The sequence below is a fragment of the Crocodylus siamensis genome, chromosome 3 (assembly GCF_052110815.1).
Source record: "Crocodylus siamensis isolate JL-2025a chromosome 3, ASM5211081v1, whole genome shotgun sequence".
Classification (NCBI taxonomy): Eukaryota; Metazoa; Chordata; order Crocodylia; family Crocodylidae; genus Crocodylus; species Crocodylus siamensis.
In genome coordinates, this window is record NC_143397.1 from 153,547,752 (window position 1) to 153,567,738 (window position 19,987).

The 19,987-nt window shown below is 37.5% G+C and overlaps 1 protein-coding gene across 2 annotated transcripts in view; it reads right to left on the reverse strand.

Moving 5' to 3' along the window:
- Positions 1 to 4,170: 4,170 nt before the first annotated feature.
- The window catches only part of TSHZ1 (teashirt zinc finger homeobox 1), a 64,795-nt gene continuing 48,978 nt past the window's right edge, over positions 4,171 to 19,987 (reverse strand). For both annotated transcript variants that reach the window (XM_090039569.1, XM_090039568.1), the window contains one exon: positions 4,171 to 8,706. In XM_090039569.1, coding sequence (XP_089895695.1) covers positions 5,528 to 8,706 — 3,179 coding nt within the window. In that variant the 3' untranslated portion in view covers positions 4,171 to 5,527. The remainder of the gene's footprint in view (positions 8,707 to 19,987) is intronic.

The following is a 19,987-nucleotide window of genomic DNA, read 5'->3' on the forward strand; positions in this document are numbered from 1 at the left end:
AATTAAAATCAGTATATTCTAATGTTGACCCTACAGGTTTTCTGTGGAGGCCAGAAACATTGTCCTGAGCAATTTTGCCTATTCTTTTATTCAAAATTCCAGTGTCACCTAGCACTACCTGTTTTTAATTAGGAAAAGAAATGTGAGTGCTTATTTATATTAAAAGGGTGAGTTTGTACTCACTGGCTGCATCTAAACGAGATGCTGGCTATGCAATAGCTCATTACTACTGTAAAGTAACTCATTACTACTGCACAGTAGCATTGCATTATGGTTCATGCCGTGCAACACTACTGCACAGAGTAACAAGCTACTGTGCAGTAAGCATCCTGTGTAGACATGGCCACTGTGGGTCAGAGAACAAAAGTAAAACTAATGTTACTTTAAAATTATTTTGTCTCTAGAATGTATTAAATACATTTAATAGCAATAAACTTCTAAGAAGACCCAAGAAGTCTTGACATTATTCTACACTTTAGTTAATATAGATCTTGATGATTGTCTGAAGGGCAGTCACTGAATGACCTGATAGGGTATGCAATTTGTGTCAAAATATTTTTCTTTCAACTTCTTTCTTATCCCTTTCAGAATGGGAACTTTTTCACTGACTGCAGCAGAACCCAGGTTTTACCTGACGGACGCTAAGATACTATATACTTTCCCATAATTTCCTTTCTTGAAAACTGCGTATTACGCAGTTATAGTTCTCAAGAATAAAGAAAACAATTGGGGATTACCTGAAACAAACAGTACTTTAAAGTGATCACAATTCCTTATGGTTTATACAACATGTAATGTCACTGCAAAGAGCAAAGAAACATTTCAAGCAGCAGCTGAATGAAGGACATTCAGCTTTACAAACCTGCTGAGATGACACAGAAATCTAGAGTCAGAATCACTTTGTGAAGGAAACTTCTTTATCCAGCTAACTGAGTCCTGCATCAACACTAGTCTTGTTTCTGTCTGGCAGCATAGTGAAATCAATTTTAAAATGCCTTAAAACCAGGTGGTCAGAACTGTGACCACTGAAAGTACAGCTAGTGGGTGTTGTCACTTTTGGAAAAGCCCACACCAGAACAAATTAAATCTATATTCACATGAAAATAAAGAGCTGCTGATACTCTAAATCTAGGCTTCAAGATCCCTTTTTTCCTCCATTTCAATTCTGGTGGCTGCAAGTACCTTTTAAAAGTAGCCTTTAAACATACTACAGATGTTTATGTCTTATTATATCCACTTCTTTTATAATACCACCTTCTATGTGGTACCTTTCCCCCCAATGATACCAAACTATGTTCATTACAAAAATGCAGGAATCTGTATGGTGGAACACGGCAACTACTTAAGCACGCACAACATTACACAGTGCAGTATAAAACATGAAACAAAGGATTCTGCACCCAATCAAAGCAGAAGATAGCGTTCCAGTTGATAGAACAGTATCTGGCCAAGAAATAGGTTTAATATATTTGAAAACATGGTTAAAAAGGACTCCATTTTATGGTTCATGGAACAGATGGCAACTCTCCAAGCCTCCTAATATTATGCTTGGAGAGGGTTTCAGTTACCAAATCACAGAGGACTGCCACCTACTGAGCAGTTTAAACCACTTGCCCTAAAACTTGTGTACTTCCTTAGAAATCTCCCATTCGCAATGCTAACCAGTGCTATTCAGCTTTTGAGATATGACAAACCCATATTTCAATGTGGCTTGGCTGTAGGCAAAATCTGATTCTTCGTGTATGAATTATTTTAAATTCAAGCTTAGTTCCTGTATTTTTGTTCCCTTGTATTTGACTGCAATGGTATTTTCGTGGTTTCCCTGGTAAAGGCTGATTATGTCCAGTGCCACTTCCCCACCAAAAAAATTATCTTTGTGAAAACCATAATAAAACCCTGTGGAAGATAACATCGCTGAGTATACGACCATCTGGTGATAAAAACAACCTATTACTTCAGGATTGACTTTAGCAGTGTGCATATATACCTCTTGAAACTGGCAACACAATGTTTTGCATCAGCTTCAAAATAATAATACAAAAAGTACATGGGATACACAATCTGACTTGCAAAACAGATAAGCCAAGACTTGTGAGAACAGATAACTGAAAAAATGTAAACACTGAGGATGTATTGTTGACAAAATGTGGCTGTACAGGTCTTTGAAAAGAAGCAGACACAATAGGATTTCAATGTTTAACAGAAGAAAGATAGAAGCTTACAGTAAGTACACAGGCCCTGGGGCTTTTCCAGTTTCCTTTCTTCATGAGTGGTTCTGAAAGGGTGGGTAGGTCACTTCCTTGTAGTAACTGCTGTTAGTAAGAATAGCACAGACGTACCTTTCCTGAGATGTTTATGAAATAAAGAGAATTAACCTGCATGCCTACAGAATCAAAGCCTTAAAAGATAAATATAATAGTTGCATTATTTCCTTCACTCAATGAAAATAAAAGGAATCCATATGGAAGTACAACATTCTACCAAAGACCACTGTAAAAAGATTGGAGTTCACATTATTTTCTTTCTATTGTTTTGTCAGATAAGTAAAAAATTAGAGAATTCAAATTGCACATCCATGTTTATAATGCATAATATGACATTGGTGCAATCTCCAGGCAGAACTGCCAGCTTATTCTAAACTGACTTTATTCAGATCTGGAGTGAATGATGAATGATGATTGCCCAATTCCATAGCTACCAGACCTGAACGGATTTAGAAATGTCATAAACACCTTTTGGGAGGGGGTAACCTGGTGTGGCAGGCTCAGTTTACATGCCATGTTGCCAAATTATTTTTAATAGATTTATAGTCTCCTTGAATTGGCTTTAAACATACTATTACTGTTTCAAAGTTTTCACCCATTATTCCAACCCTTGCACTGTAATACAGCATATCCTATAATATAATGTTTGCAGGCCTGTGGTAAAGTAAACAAAACTTCAAAGGGTTATTATGTAAAGACTCGGTATTACTGCCATAGGCCTAATTGTTATTCTTCCTCACCACCCCTTGAGCCCAAAGTACATAATCATCCAGTAATTGAACTGAACTGTCTAAATGGCTGGATCCCCTAAAGGACATAGGTATTTACCAATGAAGAAAGTAAGGGAAATTTAACAGACCCCCATGGCATTTTTCTGTTGTAGTAGAAATACTATGTAAATATAGATGACCTGGACCTGCTAGGCTTTTTTAAATCATTACAGGAATCAAAACAATGTTTGGCTGTTACTGGGACTGTAAATAATGTAAAGAATAAAAATAGAACTGTGCTGAACATGGAATAATACATTTAATATTTTTCATATTATTTTGAGAAAAATTAAGGAAGCACCAGAAATATTGCTATAGATTTGTTTGTGTCTGTATATATAGCTATATAGATATATATAGATATAACAAAAGTATCAGAGAAGGCAAACCCCCATAGATCATCACATTTAATAGACCCTCCAAAATGTGTAATGGATAGTGGATCTCAGGCTTTCACATACTGTAAGTGTCATTGCATTCATGAGATAGAGTACTGACGGCCCTGACAGCTCTCTTTTACATTCTAAATGACAACTGCACTCAACAGAACAGAAATAAAGATTAAGGAAAATGCCTGATGTGATAGCACTCAGCTTACCTCAAAATGTAATATTTAAAAAGTACAGAGAAACATAGGTCTGTCTTCTTGTATTGTAAGTAAGAACTAGTGTCAAAGCCTCAGAGGTCTATAGCTACAGGAAAGGCAAGTACCACAGTGTTCAAAAGACAATGAGACCATGATCCACAGCATCTTACTAAGCCAAAATTGCTGCTGAAGTCAAATGGAAGTTAGCCTAACGTAACACAGATTTGGACTCCGAACCCATACAGAAAATTATTATGAGCATGAAGATTAACTGAGCAAAATCTTCTCAGCCCCTCTTATACTTCAGTAATAAACACAATGCTCATTACTAATTGATAAAGCCACAGTGATTTTATACCTGTCAGTGTATATCTACAATGAGTATATTTTAAGAGGTTAATAATACTTATGGCTTAGAATGAAAGATGTCAGCCTACAGATCATGAAGAGATGATTTTGAACAGACCTTTGTTAGTTGATTGCATAAGTGATACCTCTTATTGCTGAAATAACACCTCAAAGGCAAATAATGACGACATGACAATGTATGTAAATCAAGAACTGCATGTGGGTTTATTTTACACTTGAGAAAACAGTGGATTTAATTGTGTGAACCAAAATGTACTGTACAATATTAATGATAAAACATCAAAATGTATAATTCATAGTGCATTGCTTGCTTTATTTTTATTTATTTATTTTTTGTCAGATAGTTCCTTTAAGTACATGCATCTGGAAAGATGCAGGTGCCGGTAAAATTTCTCTATTTAAATCAAGCTGCAGGAACTAAATTTTATTCAAAAAGTGTGGTTTTACATTATATACACAGAAATTGAATATAAAATGACAATATAAAAAGTTAAAAGAGAAAGCATACAGCCAGAAGGTACAAAGAAAGTTGAATAGTTTAAAATGGTACGATATGTAACATGTATTTTTTTAAGCTGATGCTGGCAATTTTACAAGGAACAGAATCCAACATTTGCCCCATTTTTTTTGTTTTCATGTTTTCATTTACCAATGCAGCACACTATAGAAAGGTCAGCTTGTACCAAAGCTTAACATTTGTAAATAACTATAAACTGCAGTATTTTACAGGAAAAAAAAGGAAAAAAGCATTTTTACATTTGTTTTTAAATAACAGCTTGCATACTTTTTTGCCAAAAAAAATGGCAATTTTCAGCATCCAGAGGGTTTGGGCATAGTGGCAACTTGGTTTGCTATTTTTTATTATTATTTAACTTATACAGATGTAGCTTCCTAACCCCTTGAGTACTAATAGCTTTCCTTCTTCCAAGAACTGCATGCACGTTTTCTTCATAAACCAGTTCTGCATTTAAAAAAAAAAAAGCTCATTTAATTTAAAAAAAATATCTTTTAATAAGTTTTGTTTCGGACACAGCTTTGATCTGAATGAAATGCCTTGTAAGCCTTTATTTGTTTGTTTGTTTATTGGGAAAGGCACAGAAATGCTATTACAGTCCTCAGAGGGTTAAAACTTGACACTACTGGGTTCTGTGACCTTTATTGTCATGGCAACTTTGTAATTTTAGGATGTCTTTTTATCATTGTTCTTTGTGTCTTTCTTTACGGCTAAATTAATGTCTCTCAATAGTGTCTCCCACTATATTCTACAAAGTATAGCTTAACATCAAGGACAGATGTTGAAAATAAAGGTCAGACTTTGACTCACAAAAAAAAAATAAAAACAAAAGAAACCCATGCACAGATCAGACAAAGAGCATATAAATATAGCTATAAAATAAGTGTAAGAAAAACCAAGGTCCAGTTCAGCAACAAAAGTAAGACTGATTTCAGAGGCTCAGGTCAGGCCTAGTGCAGTACTATGAAGAAGTTTAGTGCAATGTTCCTGTGGTCACTTGCATACCTGGCTGCTTACCTGGACCCTATTGTTTTTCTAACTCAGTTACATAGATCAGGTGGTCCTCTGGGGACTTGCCATGTGTTTTACTAAGGTGCAGTTTGACTGCATGTTTGCTTGCAAAAGTTCGGTTACAGAGCTTACACTGGAATGTGGAGCCCAAGTCCTCCTCAGCAATTCCAAGTGAGCCCAAAGTCTTGTTTGTGAGGACCTTTGAAACATTCTGCTGTTCTTGAATCTGATTTAGTGGCAACTTTGACAGATCCTTCAAACTAAACCCTAAATGTGTCTCTAAGTGACTTATGTATGTAGAAGCAGTCCTGAATTGAGAGGCACAATCATTGCAAAAGAAAACAGGATGTCCTGTGTCCAGGTTCTTTAAAAACTTAGTTCCACCTGTCCTCCTTAACTGATACTTCACATTGGCCAGCCAGTGGCTAATTGTGGTCATGGAAAGACCAGTAAACTTAGAGATGTGTACCCGCTCCTGTGGACCAAGGTCCGACATGATGTATTTGCCTTCTGGGGTCTCCCTCAAGCTAGAAGCAAACTGGGCTTGAAGGATTAAAAGATGCTGAGGGTTCCAGTTGGATTGTCTGCCTTTCCTCTTGTGTACTGGTGACAGTTCATCCAGAGCTTCCTCAAAACTGCTTCCATCGGCGTCAGACTTCTCTGACACAGTCGATGGAGTTGAAGACTTAGGTGTCAAACGCCCTGTGAGGTTCTTTACCATATCAGAAATATCCATTAGGGCACTCTCCCTTAAGGGAGATGAGGCAGAATCCGCCACGCTGGAAACAAGAGGTTTGTTTTTGGACTTCGTTAAATCAATGGGCTGATCACTGTTCTCGTAGTAGTACCGATCGATAGCATCAGCTTGCTTGACTGGAGTGGTTGGGTAAATGGGTTTGTCCAACATGCTGTTGCTAATTTTGTATAGCATGGCCAAAGGGTCCAAAGAGGGGCTTACTGGCTTAGAAACTTTGCCTAAGTGGGTATTCATAATGGATTGTAAAGCACTCAATGGATTAATGAAAGATGGCTCAGGTGAATGGTCTGTGATGATCCCTAAATTGTTACAGCCGTTGGCAACTTTTGCTTTGAGTGGCTCTGTACCATTTGGTGTATGCACTTCCACTGAACTATCCTTTTTGACCTTCTGAACTTCTGCATCAGGACTCTTCTTCTGCTGCTGTTTGTTATTTATTTCCTCTGATTTTGGAAAGTCTTTGTTTTCTTTAGCAGCAGGTGACAGCGGTTTAACTGGAGAAGTTTTCTCTTTCTCCAGAGGTTTGTCCTCTTTCTTTACATTGATTTTACCTGTAACTTTCTCTACCAGTTCCTCCATGGCAGACACATTACTTCTGTGTGGTGGGGGTGTGAGGCTACCTGGGGAATGGATTAGTGCATTGTGTTCTGAAGACAGTGACTTTACGCTGCTGGCGTAGGATGGCTGCATTTGAACACTCTGCACTGCGGGTTGGAGGGGTTTTACTGTTCCTGGTAGCTGGTAAGCTGCATGAATACTGGGATACCCTCCCCAAGAAGGTGCTCCATTCTGAGCTTTGCTGATAGCTGTCGACACCGTGTTCTCAAGAGATTTCAATATATCTATTCCACCTTTAGGACTATCATCCAGATCCTCCTCTCTGAGGTACTGATACAAAGTTGTTGGCTCAAATTTTTCAGTAGAGTCCTCATTCTCCTCTTTAATTTTTTTGTCTGTTTCGCTGACCACCACCTTTTCCTTTTCTGGATCCCTCTTCTCCTCAGAGTTTGTGGACCCAGCTGGAGAATCTGGCTGCTTTTTAATGTTGGAGGCTGGTAGTCTCGTATGGGTGGTAGGTGGTAGAGGTATGGACTGTATCTTTTCCTCTACCACAGGGTCCAACACAAGCTGTTTTCCTTTTTTGGAGGCAGAGTTGGTCACCTTTAAAAAATGACCAGTAACCATCATGTGAGCGGTAAGTTGCTGCAAAGTATCATGGGAACTGCCACATTCCATGCATTTCAATATCTGGGCTTTCCGGGCCTCAAACTGCCATGTATAGCTAGCACCATTTTGATAGCCATAGCGATTGTTTGGAGTCACATAAGGATTGGCAGTTTTCTGATCCTTTGCAGACTCACTCTGCAGTGCAGCCTCTGCAGTGATCCCTGTTGGCTCAGGTGAACAAGGTGAAGCTAAGTCCTGAAGTGCGCGCTTTTTGGTAGAAGGAACCAGTTTAGTGATGGCTGGTACTGGTTCCTTCAGAGGCACTTTCTGGTAATGCTTTGTTTTTATCATATGGACACTCAGGTCTTGCAAAGATTCAAATGAATGCCCACAGTACATGCATTTCAGCACTTTCTGGGCATCCTCTTTGCCTTCCATTTCCATAAGTGATCGTTTTCTAGGCTTTGACCACCGCTTGGTTTTATCAGACTCTTTATCTCTGTTGTCATCACGGTAATGTCCAGTTTCATTCATGTGCACTGTTAGCTCCACCAGTGTGTCATAGGCTGCACTACAGTCTTTGCATCGAAACTTACTAGCGCCAGTAAACACAGACCCATAGAGTTTATTATTTTGCCGGTAAAGCTGAACTGTACTGAACAGACTAGGCTCAGGGAGAAGTCCATACGATGAGGTCTGCTGCAAAGTTTTAGCTAATGCAGCTTGGTGCCAGTCGTAACCTGAGCCACCACTGTTACTGTTACTAGTACTACTGGTACTTGTACTGGTACTAGTATTGGTACTGGTACCAGTACTGTGGGTGTTGGTATTAGTGTTGGGACTGGTGGCATTTGCATTCTGGCTTATTCCATTGTTGCTGCTGGCTGGACTGGATTTCTTCAAGTCCAAAGCTAAACTGGACCAGCAAGTCTCTGAGAGTAAATTTGCATACACAGCTTTTATTTGTGCCAAGCTGTCCTGTGGATATGAAGCATTGTCTGTGCACTGATGATCCTCTTTCTCTTCTTTAGAGGAAGTGCTTTTGAAATGGGCCAGTTGATCGCTGTTTTCACTAAACGGTGAACCATAGCCTGCATCCTGATTAGTTGCAGTGCTGACTGGGGAGTTCTGGTAGCTTTGAGCCTCTTTGATCTCTGTTTCTTCATTGCACACATATTCACTCTCCTGGATGTCCAGAGACAGCCCATCATCTTCCACGCTGTCTTCATCTATTTCTGCTGCTTTCAATTCCTCCTCAGGAACATATGCTAAAACACAGAAAAAAACAAGACAAAGTTACAGAACACACACGTTTTATATCGCTGCCATCCCTTGTACTAAAAGTAGTAACAATTAAGCCAAATTTGAAGGGTACACCAACAAAACAACCAACACCTGCACTTACACACTCAACCCATAGATCCAAATAAGGTATTATGGTTACATTTTAACATCCACCTTAGGTTATGATAAGTAGAATTAATTTTGACTTTAGTAGTATAACATGTGCTAGAGACTGTACCTAAACAAACAACAAAATATTTACCAATAAAAAACTCTTAAAACCAGCACTCCTCCAAATAAGTCATTAAAATAGTGCAGCAGTCTGGCAGTGAGGGTGTGGGGGGAGGGGGAGGGGGGCAGTGAGGGTGTGTGCGCGTGCGTGTATGTGCATGTGCTTAATAGTACAGTTGACCTGTACTTCATGAACCAAGGGCCTTAGAATCACTGACCAGATTGATCCCATTTGCTCACGGCTCTCCTGTAGCAAATTGACTTCAACTGCACCCTCAAGGGCAATCTCCTTGGTGAATTTCATACTGACAACTGACTCTAATGGAGCCACAAGTGGCAAAAACATCAGTTCAATTGTTGAGAGGTTTCTGGTGGTTCGTTGCGTTGGGTTAATTAGAGAATAGAAGAATCTCACAGGTTTTTGCTTTCACTGCAATAGGACATTTTTGGACCTATCGTTTGAGTGGAAAACTGAATGAATTTATAAGAGGAAAATGGAAGCAAAACAGTTATTATTTTGCTATATCAGTAGGAGATACGTTGCCTCCTACCACAGTATGATGTGGATGCCATGTAGCCATTTTGGCAACTGCAGTTGGCAGCTAAAAATAAAATAAATGAGAGATGAATATTTAAAAGTGACAAACATAAAACATATGACCAAATTCCCAGCTTGATTACTGGCTTACAGTAAATATCAAACTTTGCTATTGCATTGCCACCTGGTGAAACAATATAATCTTACCAAATTATGTGTTTATCTACATCAAACTATTTTTTAAACTAGCAAACGTGATATTCATGAACAGATGGCCATTATATCAAAATACATTTACTCCAAGGGCCCAATTCACAAAAGTGGCTTACTTGTACCTAAGTGATAAATTCACATTTTCATTGCAAAGTAACAAACATACTTGTACACATTTAACTCCAGATTTATAAAAGAAGTACTTTGTAGAAAAATCACCATGATTGTGCAATGCAGGTGGGTTTATGTGTAAGTCAAAGGAGAAAACAAACACTGAATGAGAACAGCTTTTTCTTATGAAAAGCTATATGTTTCCACATGGGGTGGACTGTGCACTGAGACTTGCTGAAATGTGTGCTAGTAGAAGAAATGTTGAAAGGAAGCCAGAAAAAGGCACTTCTGCTTTCATGGAATATGGGAGAAAAAATCTTATCATGTTAGCATATTTCAATTGTTAGGCATTGGTATAATTTGTTCTAATTTATACCAGTAGTTCCCAAGTCATTTACAGAACTTTTCTTTAAAATGTTAAATAAAAGCAAAAATTAAATCTCTCATTGTATAATGCAAATACAGATTATTATAGATTCCCTTTTTCAGGGCTTTTTAACAGCAAAAAAAGCAACTTTTAAGTTTTAGGAGGGCAAATAATAGAAAATTATGGAATCGGGTTTCCTTTCTTTTGACATTACGGATTTAGCAACGTCTTTTTCTAGAGCAAAAATCCTGGTTTAAAGTGAATAAATATGGACAAGGCCCTTCTGGCATTTTTTTTTAAATAAAAAAATACTAATGACTGACAGTTACTACTATGTAGGAGCAGAAAATTGATGGGCCAGATTCTCAGCTACTATAAATTGGTGTACTTCCATTAACTTCAATAGAATTATACCAATGACACCAATGGAAGATCTGAATCAGTATTTTTAATGCACAGTTGCTACCAATCTGTATTATGTTGCATATCAGTGCTGGAGGTCATGAGGAATCCACAGAACTGATCTGCTAGACCAGTGGTCTCCAAAGTGAGGTGCGTGCACCCCACAGGGTGCACAAGACAATCCACTGGGGTACAGGAAGAAAATATTAGAACTTCTATTTATATAAATATACATATATTGGGGTGCATGCTCAAAAAGTTTTTACTGATAGGGGTGCGCGATCAAAAAAGTTTGGACACCACTGTGCTAGACAATTATCATTTTTTTAAATGGCAAAAAATTACATTATTTTAGCAATTACCACAAACACACATTTCAAATCATTATCATGTGTAAGCTAAACTTGATACAACCTCCATACACTTAATTTTTTTCTTTTTATTTATAATGTTGTAGATTCTCATACTTGGTGGAGAGGTTTCTTTTTCATAAAAATAAAGGAAGTTAAACCACATAAAAATGTTAAAGTGACATGAAAGGTCTGGCATTAACCTGCCAAAATAAAGAAACTAAGTGTTAGGGCAAAAATTCCACCTTTCATTTAGTTTCTTTCTCTTAGTTTCTGCTGAGACTACTGTAAGGCTGAGGTCTTTATATGTCAATATATTTTGCCATACTCACAGTCAAAGGGGACTGAGAACTTTGTTTCTGCTTTGACTCAATTTTCCTTGATTTCAAAATTTCAGCCAGATCCTGATCATAATGTAAACTAATATATGTCTGCTTCCAGACACATGCCCCCTTCCCCCGCAAAATTCAATTATGGAGTTTAAAAATACATATATACACATAATGCACATTGGATAATAGGATTATTTATTTTAAATGTTTAATTTGTATCATTAATATCAGCAGGCATTTTGCTGAAATGGTTTATTGTTAGGATAAACGCAATACTTTTTGATGCAGAACTCTAATAATGTTTATGGGAAGAATATTAACACAAACACGGTATTTTGCAAGGTCAATGTAATGTTTTAGCATGAAAGGTTTCTGTGAGAGATGATACAGAAGAACAGAAAATAAAGACAAAACTGTTGCTGTATAGCTATATGTCTGTGTGCTTACAAAAGTATATTTTAAATATATATTTCTAAATAATTATATATAAATAGTAAATATATATATTTACTAAAACTGTCTCCAGAGATTTCTGATAAATAAAACTGAAATTTTAAATACAACAATAATGCTTCTTTCACACTTACTTGTGGAGAAAAGTGCTGCTATCCTACATTAAATAAAAAGGGAGACCTTGAGTTTTTCTATCTAAAATAGATAAACAGGTTGTCTGAATCCTGTTTCTTTTTGTGTGAAAAAACTCTCATTGACCTTCTTTATACACTTCACTACCTACAAAGGTGTTGCAATTTGAGGTACTGGTATACATGCATGTCCTGAAACCAGACACAAATATCAAGAGGAGCAATAAGCATTAACTTCTAGCAACCTATACTATATCCAAAGCATAATAAATTACCTTATATTATGTTGCTAAGCTTTTTTCTCATCTTTTACAGAGAGAGAGAGAGAGAGAGAGAGAGAGACAGAAGCATCTAATTACAGACATGAGACAAAATAACTAGAGATTGGGGACACTGCTCTTCTTTTTAAACCTTGTTAATATTTTTTTGCCTATAAGATGTGTCTTCTGAACACCAATGTTTCCCCATAGATGTGCTGTCATCTTTGAACACTATTAAAATCTGTGCATTCTAATGTAACTGGACATGAGGTGCTATATATTGTACGTTTGTTGTATAGCACATTGTGTTTGCTTCAGTGAGACAATTTACACGATAAATATACATCCATTGTTTGAAAAGAGAGACAGATAAAAAATATAAGGATATGCTTACAATTATGTTTTTATATGAAAAGTTTATAAAATATTTTCTTAATCATTAGGCTAGCACTTTTAAAGGAATTTTCTGTCTCAGATATTATTTTCCATTAAAAAGATTGTAGGATTCAAACAATATTTTAGGAATGACAGAAACTAACAACTACATTTAACAGCTACCTAATGAAAATTCAGTAAACTCCTTCAAGGTATGATGATAAAGGCTCAAAATAATTAATATTGAGTGGAAAAACACCTCAGCATATAAGACCCTAATTCAGCAATTTAAGTATTGAAATCAATGAGACTTATATGTATGCTCAAATGCTTGCTGAATAGGGATGGATTTAAACCTAAAATTTTTTGCTAAATCAGGTCCTAACTTGGGACAAAATAATAGTGGTTTCTTCGTGAATGTTAACCATTCAAATTCTACAACAGGTGTATTTCCGTAGCTTCTGATGTGCGTCCATTCAAAAAAAGTTTCCACAATCTACTACTGTCTTTCTCTCCCAGCACAAACGAGGATCCAGACTGGTGGTGATGTGTAGTTTATGTAAAAGCCCTTTTCACATTTTTTAAAAAAATCGATAGGCAGACAGAGACATCCTGTATCTATACGTTCCTCTTCACATACACAAACTAAAAAAGGGAGAGGGGAAATATAATACAGATATATTTTCAAAATACATTCTTGATTGTAATATGCAATACAGAATGCAAAATCTTTCACCTGCTGGAATTTTCTAAATAATACACAACTACTCACAAAGAATCATAAAAGAGAGCCCCGGAATATATTTGTATGTATGTGTGCACAATACACGCACATACACACACACACGCACAATGTGTGTGTGTGTTATAATGTTGCTACAGTGCAAAAATGGCTTAGTTACAATGAATGCTGAGGAACAGTACAGACTATCAGACAACCAAATGACCTAGTGCAGTGATTTGTGTCTTTCATTTATAATTGTAGGAAAATAGAGGGCAAAATGCTAGTACTGCCTCCCTTGTAATTGTAATGCAATGGGTCTAAAAAAGTAGATAAGGTACTGCAACAAGAACAACCTCCACGCTTCTAGCAAGTTGAATGATAACAGTTAAAGGCAACCCATTAAAAACCAACAAAAAAATTCCTCACCACCTTCTCCCCCCCTGCCTTAGAACAAACACTGCAAATTATTAGCCAATGTTTGCAACTGGAGACTGAAGCAGCTTGTATGTGGGTATATTTTCACAGTGATTCTAATCTGAGAAATTTACTTGCTCTTCCTCCTCTATCTGATAAACTATACATTCAAGCATTCTCATTAGTGCTCGGATCACCAAAGAGAGCTGGAGATGAATCAGTCCATCCACCCCTCCTCTCCCTGCTCTGTCGAGATTATTTCATTGAAATGTTCATTTTCATCCCTGCTGGCAACATTAGAATGGAAGTATTTAACCTGTTTCCATTACTTATACAAATTACCATTATAGGGTAGGACAGATGTTAGAATCATGCCACATAACTGACTTCCATACATCCTTTACAGGGAGGATAAGAAGAAGGAAAGCTGTTAGATCATATTATCCAGTCTCAATAATGTTCTCTCTGCTACCAGATTCATTAACTTCCAACATCCACGTTTCACTTTCTTTCAGTGTGAAAATGCTCCATTTCCTTGAGCTCATTTAATTTGGAGCCGGAAATCTTTGTCAGGAATAATTTTTTGATCAGGTGCTCTAACCAAGGAGATGTGGGGAGGTGGGGGAAGAATAAAGAACGGCTGGGGGGGGGAAGAAAAACCAACACCTTGTCGAAAATGTTATTTCTCTAACGTGGATGATGAAAGAGAAGTCAGTTAAGATGCTGGTACTCAAACATGGCTGTCACTTCAGATAGGAGATGGCACGACTCACCTAGACAGGTGACACTTTGGTGGAGCAAAGGCTTGCTGCATTATTGAGAGCACTAGAGATCAGGATGACAAAGACTGTAGGCCCAGGATGCCTGGGGCTCCTAGAGAAGTTAATTCAGCAGGCACATGGATTTCAGCCTCCATTTGCATCACTAACTAATAGTGAAGTACAAAACAAAAGTTTGATGATTAAAAGGTTACCAGGCAGGCACACGGATACAAAAAGCAGACAGCCCAGTCACTCACAATAACATCTTCCTGCTAATTCCAAAAAGGGAGGTAAAAACCTAATTTCTTTTTAGTACAAATTACTTCTTTGAAAGGCCCTGTTTTTCTGCTTTATTATCTTTTTCCTCTCCTTTAACACCTGCTTAAAGTTCTGTGACAAGCGTTCATCTTTGTGCTGTGAATCCCTGTAAAAACCACTGAAATCGCCGGTCTTTCTCACATGAGCAGGTTTGCAAACCAAAGTTCCAGCCCCAGAGTGCAGAAATTCTTACAGTAGTCAAGGGAAAATATGGCCAAATAAGATTGGCTTGAACAGTTTTAATTGTCTGAATTCCACAATTGCAGTACTCAGGTCATTGGCTGGATTTCTTGTTTTTGTTTTGTTTTAGCTCACCCCATCATTGAGCACCGTTTCATCAACACAACAGTAGGGGGAAGGAGGAACAGGCCAGAGGACTTCAAACAAAAGAACAACCAAAAAAGCACACTTCACAAGAGCAGACATCTCCATGTGTCACATGGGTTGTGACCCCGGAAAGAAGAGTAAGCAGCATGGTAATATACGAAAATAAAGACTTTCCTTGCAGTTAATGACAAAACAATGTAGTTAACTGGATAGGGGAAACGAGCAAATCACTGAAGAAATCATACTGTTTCATTTTTAAGTAGTTATTAAAATGTAAACATGCAACAACAAAAATATCTTTTTTCTATTAAAAATGCAACTGCAAATTATCACTTTGTTCCCTTGCAAATTATCTATGGGTTTATATATATATAACTATTAAGTGGATTTTTCAACAAAGAAACTGATAGATCATATCAAATTATAGTAAAGAAAGGGTGTAGAAATTGAGAGTGAATAAGTGGTAAATGAAAGCCAAGAACTATAACAGATCTATACATGCCACCAAGCAATTCACATTTTATAGCTTTTAATCCTCCTTTTTGTACTTTTCCACCATCACTGGGAATTTAATAAGGATACAGGGCCAAGACTTGAAATCCCTTTTCAGCTCTTTTAATACAATCCGTATTCTGGATATCTTCCCCTGTTGACAAGGGGGTTTAGTGTGGTAAAAAGCAAGTAAAAACTGACTAAGGGCTCTATTATTTGGCCCATTTTGAGTGTTTTTCCTTAGGTGGAATATGAGAAATTTGCACTATAATACTTCCGGTTTTAGTTCTTTTAAAAGTTAACAAAGAAACTATGTATCTGGGGGAGAAGAATATACACAGTTGCTTTTTGGCCAATCCAAAGTTACATTTAACTGTATCCAATCAGCCACACCCCCAGAAGTGCAATCATAAAAAGAAGGGAAGGGTGGAGAGAGGAATGGATATATGTTACACACACGCGCGCGTGCACACATACAATCCTGTATCTGAAGATCCATCTTTGCTAAGGTCTGCTACTTGTTAAATCAGTAAGAATATCTGTCAGAGATATCCTGCTACACCATTTGGCTGATGTCAAACCTAAACAAACCAGATCAGCAAACCAGCAAGTGGCAGAACATAAATGAAATGGGAGAAGACCAGTCTAACTGTAACTCGCATGGTTTGCTTGCTGATTTTTTGGGGGAGGGGGGTGAAGAGGGAAATAGTGGCAATCACCACAGTCATTTGCAGTACTAATGTCCAATTCAGCCTCCTTTCATTCTCCTGATTTAGGTGGTCAGAGTGGTTTCGTAGCCGACACGGGGAAGCTGTGCTGTTTAGCAGGCTGTTTAATGGGAAACTGGCAGTCTTATTTCTTTTCTAGATTTGGTTTGTCACTAGGTCTCCATTACATGCCACTCAGCTTTGATGCCTTTGGACAGGACTGATCAAAAGATGTCATTTGACCTACACAGCATGGCAGAAACTTGGAGAAGTCTCATAAAGCGACACTCTGGCTGTAAATAAAATGACATTATTATTTCCTCTCTCCTATCATGTAGAAAAGCCAATTATGGTAATGCACTGCATGTCAATGAAAATACAGCAATCTTTTTGGAGCAGCTACTGCAGGCATCAGTGTTGCAACTCTCCTTCCTGTGAAAATTTGCCCATTGGAAAATGAAGAGGAAGGAGGTGATAGATGTCTTAAAGACTGTTAATAAAATCCAGGACAGCCATAAAAAGTGCAAGTCAGCAAAACAATTGGAAGTGCAAAATGCAAACTGTTAAGTTTCCAAATTATCTAGTAATTTAATCTTGAATGATTTATATTCCATCACTGAAATAGCCAGTACCATGTCTTGCATTTCTTAGGGTTTGACTGACAAGAAAGACGATTTATGGCACTAATAAACCTCTTAGCATCACTACTTTTAAGGAAAGCAGATTTGGGGGGAGGAGGAGGTCGAATCTCAAACTTATCCCTCAGCTCCATTTTAAAAGTTACACAGAGTCATAAGGTCTGATTTTCTCACCTTCTCTGCAATATTTCATTTTGTTTGGCTATTTTTCTTTCCAGAATGTGTGATAGTTTAGTATGCATATATATTGGAACTTGTTAGGCAGTTGATTTTTAAGCATAATTCCCCCACTAGTTTGGAGGGACTATTTACCTCCATGTATTTAAAGTCATCCAAGCAATTTCTGCCCTCCTCTACCTTGAAACGAGCTCAAAGTGAAGCCACCAAAAGTCTGGCCCAACATGTTTTGAAATAAAACATGTTTTTGGATAAATACACAAGTGAAGTTTATGTCTTAAAAAATGCACATTTCTTTTTTTCATTAAGTTACCACATTCCTTATATAATTTCTGGTCTTCATCAACTTAGATAATATAGTTAGAGTATGTTTCCTTACACAAGTTAATGTATTTATTGAAGGTTAGTTCATATGGCAATGGGCAATTGTGGGCCATCAGCATTCTCTTCTTTGAGCAGAGAAAATGAATCTGGAATGCAGTCTCTTTCCAATACCAAACCTCAACTTACATGCATCATTGCTTAAAGCTTTATTGGGCCATGCATGTAAATCCATGTGTTACTATAAATCCACCATACCCTTCTTACATTAGTGCCTTTTAGATTTTTCAATACAAGGATATTCTCTTAAATAATCACCTTTAAATTTGCCAAGATGGAAAGACACTGAATGACAGTGCAGAGAGCCATCAAATTAGGAAATGGAGTCCTAATCTTTCTTTCCAATGTTTCAGTCCTAATGCCCCATCACTGTTATCATGCATTGATGTGGGTATTGTTGTACAATGTCAACACTACAGCTCTACTGGGTACAGTATCTCAGTTTTCCTTCAGAGAGAGAGAATTTCTACTGTCCTTTCTTGACTACTTCCCACTTCATGCCTACTCGAAGGGACCCTGTCTATATCATATTTGGCACCATAATATCCAAATGCCTCAATGCTCTAATCCAATGTCCAGGTTGATTTATACTGGACAGAATGGGGATCTCACCTACTATTGGTGCTCTTCCTGAGATCAATCTTACACCTAAGATATGGGCCTATGGAACCCATTTGAGGCATGTACAAGATCTCATGCATCTTTAAAGCCACACAGCTCTCAGCAAATAGCTTATGAAACAGTGAACCACAGACTCTTGTAAGTCTATAAAAAAAATAAGTATGATTAAATGTTGTGATTATCCCCAGAAAAAGGAATAAGGTGTAAAAAAATAAAAAACAATTGTACAAAAAACCACAATGACCTACCACCTCAAATCAAGGCAATTGCAAAACTAGATGTAACTGGCTTTCTCAGTTGAGACCTTGAAAAGCGAGTAAGTAGTATAGTACTCCATGAAAACAGAAAGATTTGAAAGCCTTTGCAAGCTGGAAGTGTTAGGTTATGTGAACTAGTACACTACTAATGTCAGCAAGGAATATTCAAAATGCAAGGATTTTTCTGGGTTATATCTTCTATTGAACCAAATGCATGGCTGACAGACAAGCTTTCAAATTCAAGGCATTCTTCATCGGGTATGAGGAAAAAAATCAGGCAGAGGGATGATTTTTAAAAAGTGGGTGGAGCTTCAACATTGGAAAGGAGAGCAGACAAGCAGTTAGCACAAGAAAGAGACTGATGGGAGATTAAGACCTATCAAAAGGGTCATTATCACCTGTAGTGTGAAGGAATAATTTCAGGATTCAGGTAGATCACACTATGCCATGAAGTCAAAATCAGTACTCAGGCCTTGGTTCCTAGTGTCCAGCTGGGGGACTGGGATGGCACAAGTGCTAAGGGGCACAGTTAATAACCTAAAAGTTGTAAGTTTGAGGCCATAGCAGAAGTGCTCAGGGTACAACCCTGTCAATTAATCTGCAAATTCTGCTAAATACCTCATCACAGGGGCATAGGAAAGGAAGTATCCAGCCATCTTATTCATTTTGGTTCCCAAACTCACATTTTAAAGGTAGTTGGTAGATTTCCCTTTGGTACAAGGATAGAGGTCTGAATGGGAGCCTCTGTTTTGTAAATAATGTATTCCTAGTGATGTTTCTGTCTCTATCCTTTGTTTTTTCTGAGAGTTCATTCTGGTTACTGTTTAGTTTCACCACCTTATCAGGGAATATGGTACTTGAACAGGGAAGGAATCAACATGGTGTCTGATGTTGCAAAGGAAAATGTACACGGGTAACTTGGCTGAAAAAAATAGCCTTTTCGAGATCAATGGAACTGTTCATATGTGTAATGTTAAGGTCATGCATTTAAGATTAACATTTTGATTGGGTTATTTGCTCCAGATGCTTTTTCTGAGGGGGTGGGAAGGGCAGGGGGATTAAGCCCTTAATGTCAAACTCTGCCTTCATTTAAACCCAGCAGTGAAAGTCAGATTCCACTCTTTACTAAATGCAGACAACCCTATCGGATGGTATCTGAAATCACGGAGATTACCTGGGTATAAAAAGGTAGACCCTTCATGTCAAAGGGAAGTGAGCAACAAAACAGTTTTGCCAAGTTCGATCCTATAAACAAACTCTAATAGTATTATTACCATCATCACTGCTATCATCATCCTGTTAGGAAATAAATATATTTTTAAAAAGGCATAATTGTTTGAACTCAGAAACTTAATTAAGACAAGTAATTTCTACGCACATACAGCAATCACATTTTATCTGCAAGCTAATTTAGGGTGCATTAAGATTACATTTAGGAGCTTCCTCAAAAATTAGTAACATTAAATAATATTGTTGATGTGTACAGTGCCACAGGCTTAAAATCATTAAAATCACTCTGAAGGATATGCCTAGGGCTTCATCCTACTGTCCTTGCTCAGGCAAATATTCCATTGTCATAAATGGGTTTTTACCTCAATAGGTTCCCAAGGTCATGATAATACCCATAAGACTCCTCTACCAAATTGAGCAACTCTGCATATGTACCTTAGGTTGTGTATGTGACC